General features: G+C 39.7%; 1 protein-coding gene across 2 annotated transcripts in view; it reads left to right on the forward strand.

The window, feature by feature from the left end:
• Positions 1–7,446: 7,446 nt before the first annotated feature.
• LOC106881172 (dynein assembly factor with WDR repeat domains 1) overlaps positions 7,447–12,477 on the forward strand; it is a 148,272-nt gene continuing 143,241 nt past the window's right edge. For both annotated transcript variants that reach the window (XM_052966314.1, XM_052966313.1), the window contains exon 1: positions 7,447–7,589. In XM_052966314.1, the coding sequence (XP_052822274.1) occupies positions 7,550–7,589 (40 nt within the window). In that variant the 5' untranslated portion in view covers positions 7,447–7,549. The remainder of the gene's footprint in view (positions 7,590–12,477) is intronic.

The raw sequence follows: 12,477 nt of genomic DNA on the forward strand, positions 1-12,477 counted from the left end.
AAAGAAATATAAAAGTTGCTAAAAACAACAGCCAAATCTCCCTTAAATCACACAAAGTAAACGGAATTTTAAAAATCTAATTACTGCACTGGAAAGTTCACATCGAGAAAATTCCATTGATGTAAAAATTTTTACAAAAAAGTGGAAAATGTGGATTTCCAAACACTTTTAAAAAGGCTTCACACAGACACACAACTTCAGCTTTATATATTAAGATATATATATATATGTGTGTGTGTGTGTGTGTGTGTGTGTGCGTGCATGTGTTTGTCCCCCCAACATCGCTTGACAACCAATGCTGGTGTGTTTCCGTCCCCGTTAGTTAGCGGTTCGGCAAAAGAGACCGATAGAATAAGCACTAGGCTTTGAAAGAATAAGTCGTGGGGTCGATTTGCTTGACTAAAGGTGGTGCTCCAGCATGGCCACAGTCAAATGACTGAAACAAGTAAAATATTAAAAGATTAAATATATATATATATATATATCTATATATATATACATATACACACAGACACACACACGGGAGCAGTGAAGCAGGCAGGGGAGGGGTGTTCTTTGAGACCAGTGCCAAGTATGCGCGCGTGTGTGTGTGTAATTAAGTCCTTAGCCAGTTAATGTGTTTGGACTACTTTTGAAAGAACTGTGTGTGTTTGTGTGTATTTTTTTGAAACTGAGTGCCCAGCCTTGTGACATTTGTTGTTTTTGTTTCTATTTTTGATTTGCCCATATACATACATACATACATACATACATACATACAAAAATACCCTGTTGTTGATGTTGAAATTCCAATGAAGGGACCTTGGATCTAGGTTAGAAACTAGTTCTTTCTCTATTTTCTAGAAATTTTGAAATAAACTGAATGACATACATATACTGTGATTACATTGAGTACCACTGATCTGTTATGCCTACGCTGTTCTTTGATACCAAAGCCAAGAATGTGTATGTATGTATGTATTCTTATTGTTGCTTTTTCTCAGTATTATTTCTTTCATCTTTCTCGGGAATTCCCAAAGGAATTTTATGACCAGCTCCATATATATGTTTTTATTTTTATATTATTTTTTCTTTATTCTTGTTTTGAAAAGTAAAGTAGTAAATAAATTAGTAAAGACAGGATTTCTCGCTACATATTTCTGGGTGTTTTTAAACAAGTTTTAGTGCACCATTGTACAGGGTCCATATTGAAAACTACTGGTCTAAAAAGCACACACGGCCTCTGAAAAATTATTGTTGACCCCCAATTTACTGCATTTCATCTGTTGATCTCCAGAAATTTTGTATGACCCCCCAGTTGAGAACCTGTGATGTAAAGTATACTGACTAATTTTTACTCTGAAGTATGTAACCTATACTAACCAAATTTTACTCCCAAAGATGATGCAATGGTACAAAACGAGAGAAAATAACAAGAAATAAGAGAATGATTCATTTTGACCCAGGTACCAATTTTACCCCACTTCCATATAGTAATTCCAAGTGTTTGACAGAATGATGAAAAATATATGAAAAAAATAAGAAAAACGGTTCCATTTAATGAAACATTTGAATATATATGAAACTAGAAAAGCACTCGGAGAGCGCAAACCTCTGCCAAGCAGCTCATTTCCACTCATATACACGCATGTTGAAAATCGCCCAATTTCCCAAACCAACGTCAGTAAAAACATAACAGAAATACTATTTTATCCTCCTCCCATACTTATCTTGACCACCGTCATCATCAACACTGTCTCTGCTTTCACCACAATCACCATCAAAACTACAATCACCACAATCAGTTTCTTTACACAGTTGAAAATCCATTATCCATTATCCCATACTCATGGGACTGAGATTGTTGCAAACTTTTGATTTTTCTAATTTCAGATTGCTTTATCAAAACCAGGTCTAAACAAAATAGCTTAAAGACATACTCTGAATGTAGTCCTATATAAATCTTTAATAATTTTTTTTATACTTAAGACCATCAGAAATGCTAAGATATCAGCCTCTACCAACACTGTTGTGTTTTGATTAAAAGGTTACTGCATGGATTAGATTATTTAGATAAGTTTTGGCCAAAGTTGACTCAGCCCATGTCTAATTTAATAGCACCACCTGGAAGAGTTACACAGTCAGCTCTGGGGAACCGTAGCCCATTCAAGCAGAGGGTTATTGTTTCCAGAGACATATCTGGGTGTAGGTGGTTTATCTGGTATTTGTTGGGGGTAATCATCTAGAGATCATTTGAATGCCGTGAAGTCACTTTTCTCCTTTTTATGTGTGTCTGGCACGATGTTGAAGAGAGCAGGGCCAATTGAGGTGAAATAGTTCTGTCATAGTGTTGTGATACGACACGAACATTTCTGTAGTGGACGGATGGCATGGGGGCCTCGGACGAATTTTAAAGACGGGCAATGTTGAGGGAATATTTTCCACATCATACAGATGATATAGAGCTCACAGTGGCAGTGAAGGGAGAAAAGCCTGATCTTTTTGAGTTGATCCCAATAGTCAAGGCTTGTCCTGTCATCCTCCGCAGGCCTCCGCCAAGCAGCTCATTTTAAGATAGATATGTGAGTAAAATTACTAATAGAGAAACGAAAATAAACTTTAGAAACAGCAACGCCACCATAGGGTACGTAGAAACGATGAACGTGTTTTCAAGGAAGATAATCAAAGAAAATAACATTGTAATACTTCATGTAAAGTAAATATAACAAATGAAAAATCCTTCAAGAATCCATAATAATTCCCAGATCACTACCAAAATTTCATCATCTGTTCTTTGTGTCATTACCAACTTTTCCTGCTAGTTTCATCAAATACCGTTCACAATTTTTTGAGTTATTTTGCACACAGATGGACAAGCCAACACCAATGGAAACATAACCTCCTTCCTTGGCGGAGGTAATAATTCTAAAACTGAAAAAGAATGCTTTTAACTGTTGAGAGATGTAATTTTATGTATGTGTGTATATATATGTGTGCCTTTAACTGCTGTTGGTCAAGCGAAGGTCAAGCTCAGTCATATGTTGAAAGAAGGAATTTAGCCTAGAGACAAATAACATTTTTCTATCAATCTCTTTACTTAAACACACAAACACTCACAGATACATACATTGTCAGAAGTGTACTGTTGTTTTCATTTTCTCTGTTGTAGCTACAATTCTTTTGGGTGGGACTGGATCTAAACTGTTTTTTAATTGAATTATTTGGTGTCTCTAAGGTGGCAAAATCTATTTTTATTTATCATAAAAGGAGGATCCATTACATTTTGTAAGAAGTCAAGACACCTTTATATATTGAAAGAGGGCCTCTTCATGCCTGAATTCTTGGAGGTGGGAAGACCCACCTTGTATTAAGTACTACATACTCTTCTTAACAGGGGGCCCCCTATATCTATATGCCTAGGTCCCCTCTGCTCCCCTATAAATTCCCTTCATTCTCTTCACTTTCCCTCCTCTTTTACCTCACTCTGTCTCTTTCCTTCCTTTTTCTCGTCCCTCCCTAATTCTTCAATCCCTCTGCCCCCTACTTCTCTCCTCTCCTTCCATGTGACCGGTGTTCTGCCAAGCCTGACCTTTCTTTCTAGGTTTGACTACCATCTGTGTAGCATCTCTTATATTCCTTCCCATGACTTTCATCTCTTATGTTCCTGCTGTAAGGCTTTACTTCCACATATGTCATCTTAATTCAATTTGTCCTTAGTCGAAAAACACCTGTTGTTAATGTGCTGTTGTTTGTATTTGTAATTGTGTACCATTTCTCTGATTTTGTTGTCCTTGTTTTCATAAACATTCGCTTGCTTTCTTCCAAAGAATCTAGTGCTCTTAGTTTAGATTTTCTTGGGGTCAGCCAGATTGGAGCAGTCTCGAGTGTAACTGGCTGAAACTGCAACTATGATCTGGAACTCGACTGACAACAGAAAGCTCTGAATGGACCCATCCTTTTTTTATATCGTCTAACTGTCCAGATGTTTTGTTGTTGCCTGTTACATTCTTGTTCCATTTTTTTTTGTTTTGTTTATATATATATATATATATATATATATTTCTCTTTTACTCTGTTACTTTTTTCAGTCATTTTAGTGTGGCAATGCTGGAGTACTGCCTCTTAGTTGATGAAATCAACCTCTGGACTTATTCTTTGTAAGCCTGGTGCTTATTCTATTGATGTCTTCTGCTGAACCACTAAGTTATGGGGGATGTAAACACACCAGCATCAGTTTCTAAGCGATGGTGGGGGTGGGGGAATAAACACATACACACATACACATATAGGACAGACTTCTTTCAGTTTCTGTCAACAAATCCACTGATGCTCACCTCTTCCTTCCTTCCTTATTCATCTATCACCCCTTCCTTTCTCATTCATAAACACAAGTGTATTATTATAGTAGATTATCTCAATAACCATGGGAGCTATGAAAAAAATATGACATTACTCCTTCCTTCCTTCCATCTATCACCCCTTCCTTTCTCATTCATTAACACAAGAGTATTATTATAGTAGATTATCTCTGTAACCATGGGAGCTATGAATAAATACAAAGCCCAGCATCACCACCAGATCATTCTACACATGTGTGTAATTTTTCATGCAATTCCACTCAGTTGTTTGGCCGTGAATCCCAAGACAAGAAACAATTGCCCAAGTCAAATTTATATGTATAGATATATATATATGCATATATGGGTAGAGGATGTCACAAAACATAAACATGAAATTCAAAGGCAATCTTGGGTATGCAAACAACGAGAGAAACAAATGGAAAACAAGACATGTAACATAAAGAACGACCCTTCATCAGTTGTCGGCTGTTCATCTACTCCACATTTTGAGCTATTAACAACAATACGAGGCTTTGAAAAACAGTTACTCCCACAAACCAAAATAAATTTTGGGATTTGCAGAGGGTCAAAGTTGGTAACAAAAACAGGATAGTGGAGACATACAACAAACCAAATGAAAACAAACATGGAGGGCTGTTAGGCTAGATGAGGTAAGGTAGCAAATGCTGGAGGAATATTCTTTGACAAGAGAAAAGATAGAAGGGACAGATAAGAATGCATCTGGTCAGTGCGAAAGCCTGAAGGAAAAGAAAGATGATCATGTGAGGAAAAGAAAGATGGACGATGGTCATGTGTGAGCAATGAAAGAGAGAGACACACACACACACACACACACACACACACAGATAGAAAATGGTGAAGAGGGAAAAAAGAATTAGAGAAAGGAAGAGAGAGAACAGTACAGAGTAGAGTCGCATCAAAATTATTAAGATAAACTTGCTTGGAAATGGATGCGTGGCATTCAATCATATCATATATATATATATATATATATATATATATATATGCATATATACATACATACATATATGTACATACTTATACATGTATATATATATATGCATATATGGGTACAGGATGTCACAAAACGTAAACAACATGAAATACGAAGGCAATCCTGGGTATGCAAACAAAGAGAGAAACAAATGGAAAACAAGACAAGTAACATAAAGAACGACCCTTCATCTACTCCAAATTTCGAGCAATTAACATCAATATGAGGCTTCGAAAAATGGTTGCTCTCGCAAACTAATATGTTGATGACACCTTCATATTCTGGCCCTAAGAGGAAGATGTCCAAGTACTGCTGGATCATGTGAACTTAATAAGACCAGAAATAACTAGAAATTTAAAACTGAAAATTCAGAAAGCCAAGGTGTGATCTTGTCTATCCAAGGAATATTGTTCTTCAGGAATTTTACAGTGGATACTCATTATGAACATTTGTAGCTTTTGCACACAATACAGTGAACTGTAAAAGAAATGTGATTTTTTCAAATGTCATTTTTATATGGTACATTCTGAAAATTTATTTCGAGGATGTAAGTGTAAATATTCCAAATATAGCTGAGACCTAAATTACAGGTAACCTTTTAACTTTCCCTGAAATGAGATCCAAAACACAGCTGCACTGAATACCTTGGGTGGCAGTTGCAAATAATTGTCATGAAAACCAAAATGCACATGCATCTCATGGAAGTTATGGGTATAAAAATCAACTTGAACTGTGTTCCTGGCATTCGTAATTTGGATGCATCAGGTACGACCCAATTGTCAGCAGCACAGAGAGAACAAGCTATCAGCTGATTGCAAGCAGGGAAGCATGCCCTGGTTGCTGTAAAAGTTTACAATGTCCATGTCAGCACCATCTATCGCCTGCAACAGCGATACAACAATACCAACAGCACTGCAGACCATGCCCGCAGAGGGCGTCCCTAGGTGACCACACCCAAGCAGGACTGCTTCATCCACTTGCAACACCTCCATGATTGCTTCAGATCGACCAGCATGACAGCTCACAAGACCATTGGCATTGGACAGTGACCCATTAGTGATGATATGGTACAACACTGACTGGCTGCCAACAACCTGCGTTGCTGTCATCCTGCTCGAGGGCTTGTCCTCACCACTTGCCACCATCAGGCACGACTACAGTGGGCTACATAGCACTGATATTGGTGGCATCAACAATGGAGGTCGATAATCTTCTCTGATGAGAGCCAGTACTGTGTTTCCACCTTGGATGGCAGAGTGAGGGTGAGGTGTAGGAAGGGTGAACGCTACAGCGGCACATGTGTTATGGAGAGAGACACGTGGGGTGGCCTAAGCATCATGGTTTGGGGTGCTATAGGCCTGAATCAGAGAATTGGACCCCATGTGTTTCAAAATGTTGGTGTGTGGTGAAGGAATGGCGTCACAGCACAGTGCTACATTGATCAGATTCTAAGATCTCACATTGTGCCCTTCTTTGTATTCCAGCAGGACAATACTCCCTCCCAGCGTCACCATAGACTTCCTGTGTCAGCACAACATCAGAACCATGCCGTAGTCGGTTCTCAGCCCGGATTTGAGCCCAATTCGAGCCCTGTGAGATGAAATCCAGAGATGGCTGAACCAGGTGGTCCCAAGGCCAACAACTCATGTGAAACTGGAGGGAGCTTTCCTCAGGGTGTGGGCACAGGTACCAATGGCTTTTTTGAACCGCCTCACGCACTCCATGTACCGATAGTGTATGACCATTTTGAACACCCAGGGAGGACATACACGGTATTGAACATGTCACGCCCCACAATCTCGATGTGCTAGATCTGCCCACTACCAAAACACATGAAAGTGCATCCAAGAAATTGACTTTATCGAAATTTATCTCTGATATAATGAAATTAAAACATATTTCAGTCACACACATCTCGCGTTTCTTTTGCGGTTCACAAAATGTAATTATCACAAAGTTTAGTAAAACACCCATCGTCATTATTGATGGATTAGGTATACTTTGAAAGTTGAAAGAAAGGAATTAGTACAAATGTGTTTAAAGACTTTTTATCGTTTGTACGGGAGTATAATCTTTTTCAGAGTTGCCTCCCGTGAGTAGCCATGGCAACTGGTACCAACAAAGCAAGTTGCCACTTGACAAAATTTCTGTAGAAACGTTGAAGTTAAAATTCTTTTAAAGTTTGTTTTGTATCTGCTTTGCGTCTGAGACAAAAATGAAGCTGAAAAGGTTCCTAGTACGATACTACCCACCAGGTATCCTATTTCACTTGTCACCGATAATTTTAGCTTAGCGATCTTTTTGCTTTGTTAACTTATTCTTTTATATCTTTGAAATATGTTCGTTAAAAATATTACGGCCAAAATTATTTCTTAACGTATTACATTATCGATAATAGAAATCTTAGACGTAAGGGGACACGAAAACAATAGATAGAGGTACATAAATATTTATGGTTGAGGAATCCTTGTTAGTTTACATTTTTAAAAATATTTTAAATGAGATCTTAGATAACCTTCATTAATAATTTGGATATCCTTCGGAGTTGGTATCACAAAATTGATTTCCTTAAAAATTCTTTTTTTTCTCTCCAATTTGCAATGATACACAAGGTCTCGCGCACGCATACACACACACTATCTTTTTGTTTGTTTTCATGAATCACTTATATATTTTTTATGTATGTGTTTATGTGTATGTATGTATGTATGTATCTATGAATATTTGTGTAAGTAATGATGTGTTTATGTGCATGTATGTGTATTTGTGTATTCATGTATAGGTCCGTGTGCGAAAAATTTTATACGGAAATTGCCGAACAAATACATAAAACAACGATCTTTAGCTTAAGTTTTGGGATCCCGTCTCTGAGGGATAGCTAATAATTTTTATGGTCTTTATTAAATTGTCTCATTAAAAAACATAATAACATAATTCAAAAATTGTTCACTGTCATCAGAATATGGCAATCTAAGTATATAATCGGGATCCTTTCTAATCTGGTGTTGTTATTGACTTGTTTCAGAAACATTTTAGAAAAATATTCGAGGGTTAAAGTCTGATTATTTTTACCCAATCAAAACAGGATTTGGAAGCTAGCACTTTGTCCGTAATGACAACAGTACGATGACATACCTTTCAGCGATGGAAGTTTTGATAAGTTTTAATAAATAAAGTCAAGTGAATTGTTGGAACAGACATGTAAACAATATATAAAATGAAAAATCCTCAATGAATACATTCTTTGTAGCGAATATTCAAAAACGAAAGTTTGCAATAGAGTCTAGAAGTTTATCAAACTAATGACTATTTTTGTATCTCCTGCGCCATATAAACACGCAGAAATAGAGTCAGCCATAGAACTGTGGGTTCTACAGCTCGTTTATATTCCCTCGTTATATTCCAGAGGCGAATGTGCTTTCCAATTGTTCGCTTGTGGTATCATCTTTCGAGTTAAGGAACTCAACATTGTGGTTCACTGTTCTCCTCAGTTTTCAGTTTCTCTATCATTTTCGAAAGGTTAAACGAATTAACTGTGATCGTACTTCTATTTAAGTTGAAAACGTTCAAGAAAATACACTGTTCAAATTTATGAAAGGAGGTAGGGATCTATTTTAAAACGGGGGCGCCAGTTTTCATTTATGTTTTATGCAGTGTTTTGGGTACGGAAAGACTTTCAAACTTCGTATACTTATCTATTTTGTGTTATAGAACAGATAAATATTTTTGTATTCGAATTTATTTCATGTAAAAAATTGTCTTATTTCGATAATTTCTACTAATCACTGACGTCTATTCAGTTGAAAACAGTTAGCGCTGTAACGGTGTATATCGTATTAATCCCCTAACCCTAACCCTAACCCTAACTAGACTGTTAACCGTAACCGTAACCCTAACCCTAAAACTAACCCTAACTCTAGAATCCGAGCTCTAAAATTGTTACACACATAGATACGCACAGCGTAATTTATTATATAAACAATATATGCGTATAAATTACGATTAAACCGGATGAAATATGTCACAGGGAATAACATTTTTATGACCGCCCAGCAGAAACTCTATTGAGCTGAATAGACGTCAGTGATTGGTTGAAATTATGAAATACGACAACTTTAACATGGAATAACTTGCAAATTCCTTTTTTTGTTAAGAAGACTAAGAGTAAAAGATGTTTTATATGACACATTCTACCAGTGTCCCAAGTTTCAAAGAAAATACTGGCGCCCCCATTTTAAAATAGATCCGGAGGTAGTTTACAGGGCAGCAACCAAAAATATCCATTTCTCAAAATAAATAAATAAATCAATAAAACAAAATAAGGTAAAAAAAAAAAAAAAACACACAAGCGAAGCAGACCTTGGTTTGTTACTATGGAAACTGGCATCAATATGTTGGCTTTTGATTGGCTAAAATTACCCAAAATTTGCAAACTTTGAAAGCTATTAACTTTTATTAATTTGTGGCAAAAATGAATTTCATTTCCATAATAACCATCTGAAACTACATCAATACACCAAATTTTAAATTAGTGGGAACAAAATTTAACCCTCTAGAACCTGCTCATACATCCAGCAACGCAAATATTATTTTCAGTGTAAATTTGATATTTAAATGGATTAAAAAACAAAAAGTTGATTCTCTTCAAAATCATTAGTAGGTTATGAAATATAATATGGTCCAAATTTGGCACAACAGGCCATTAAAGAAATCTCACCGAATGGTCCAAATTTGGTCTTTGCATCTCAGTAAACGTTTCAAAGAGTTAAAATTTCATCTAGCACTATTAAACAACAAAACTGTTATTTACAAACTATTTAACACAATGTTAGTCAAACTGAGTTGATTCGCTGATGTCACTTGAAAACATGGGGCTTTACTACAGATGATTTTGCCAGGAATGGTGTCACAGTGCATGATGAAGGGTGTCTGACTTTCTTGATGGATAGCAGTGCTTCAGCAATCATCCCTTGGAAAACACTGAGTTTCATTGGGTGTAAATCCAACAACCTGGCATGACGTTTATACTAACGCCAGCTGTTAGTAACATCAGCATCAATCATCTTCGCTAGATACAGGGTCCTATCCACCCCAAGTGGTGCATAGCATGTAGCTCCTTCAGTTCGGAGTCACCCAGCCGACACGCCGCTGCTATCCCTTTCCTTGCTTCCTCTGGTTCCTCCAGCCACGCCCTTTTCACCCTGGTCAGTGCGTCCGCCCTGTTTCTTTCCAAAGGCATGAAAACCACGTTCAGCTTCAGTCCGAACTCGGCAATCAGCTCTCCTACAACTCCTAGGCGGCATTTCACCAACATCTCTGCGGCACCTTTCATCCGGACTCTCTTCTCGCTGGTAATCACTGTTCCTACCCAGCCGACCACGGTGGCTGAATCCGTCCGGATCTCGATCGAGCGCAGCCCCCATCTCAGGGTCAAGTTCACCCCTTTCAGCACCGCGTCTAGTTCGGCGACATTGATGTGGATGAAGTCGTCCGCTTTCTGTAGCCAGGCCGCATCCTCCAGCTCAGCACCTTCAATCTCCAACACAACCCCTATCGCTATACTGCTAGCATCACACCAAACTGTCCTGCATTCCGTCTTGGGCACATACCAGTTTCCCCTAACCGGGTCTTCTGCTTTCATCCTCTCTAGGATTTCCCGCATCATCACCACCGTCGCCTCTCCTACTTTGTCACTCCAACTCTCCCCCTCTGCTCATCTCTTGGTGTAACTGCATGCAGTGCGTAGCCATCCAGCGATTGGGTAGTGTCCAATCAACTTCCCACAAACCGAGAACAACTCTCTCCTGCTGACGCTGGAACTCAGCTCTGGGATCTCGTTTCCTCTCCGGAACACCTGCTCACTCGATCTATCTTTTTGTAGTTTCAGCCCCAGCGCAGCTCCCCCCACCATTGACTCAGGTGGCTTCACAGTCAGCCCAAACCTCTCCAGGTATCTCACTACCTCGGTGGCTGGCACTACAGTCTTGTCAACCAAAATGTCGTCGATGTAGGAACTGGTGGCCTTCCTTATCCTCTCCTCTTTCCCTGGGATGGACTTGAGCACCATTGCCATAATTTTCGGAGCGGAATTCAGCCCGAAACCCAGCCTGGTTAAACAGTACGTCTGGCTCTTGTACCGCACTAGCTGGTATCGTCACAGCTTGTCACTCACACGGAGCTGCAAATATGCCGACTTCAAGTCGATGATCGTCGCTGCCTTGGTCGACTGTCTCCACACACGTAACGTCTCACCGCAAACGTCCGTTGCCTCGCCTCCCGTGTGGCACGATATATGTTCGTCCAGCTCCCTAACGTCCAGCACCGGTCTGACCTTTCCTCTCGTCGGTTGCACCACCACCATCAGAGGTAGCACTCCACTCACCACTTCTTCTTTCCACGGGACAAGGACTCCTTCCTTGATCCATCTCTCTACCTCCTTGTCGAACTCGACCCCGGCGTAACCTTTCAAAGTATGCTGGTAGCAGCTCGCCCTGTTCTTTAATAGTGGGTGCTTGTCTTTCCATCGCCACTCTATCGTCCACCTCCGACCATCGAATGCCGCCTGAAAATCTTTGTCCTCGATGGTGTAAGCGGCGCTGTCCCCGACGGGGCTCTGCTCTCTCCGGCACTCCTGCACTCCTGACTCACGGTGCACGATGCCCCCACACTTCTGAACGTGACCTCATCTCCTGCAATCCTAACACCACCAAGACGGTTGATGGCGTCCATCCCCAACACGACATCAACCCCGTCTATCACATATTCGATCACGATCACCCATAGCCTCAGTGCCGCGCCTGGTAATGCTATCTCCAGACTGGAGCTGCCCTTGCAACAGATCTCTCTACCGTCGACCGTCCGGATGCTACTCGCCCCATCCCATTTCTTTGCTACCCTTGGCGTCATGAGGGTAGTCGTGCAACCCGTGTCCACGAGGGCCTTGAACTTCTTTCCCTCGGCCTCGACCTCAACTATGGGCAGTGTCTCCACAAGCGCCTCTACTTGGTTGCAGGGAAAGTTTGAGAGGCAGCAACTTCCCTCCGGTCGTTTCCCTGGTTGCAATCATGGGCGATGTGCCCAGTCTTCCTGCATCGATAGCAGACGGGCCTTGATTCGGCGCATTCCCTCGCCACGTGCAACCCC

This window comes from Octopus bimaculoides, chromosome 3 (assembly GCF_001194135.2).
Source record: "Octopus bimaculoides isolate UCB-OBI-ISO-001 chromosome 3, ASM119413v2, whole genome shotgun sequence".
Classification (NCBI taxonomy): domain Eukaryota; kingdom Metazoa; phylum Mollusca; class Cephalopoda; order Octopoda; family Octopodidae; genus Octopus; species Octopus bimaculoides.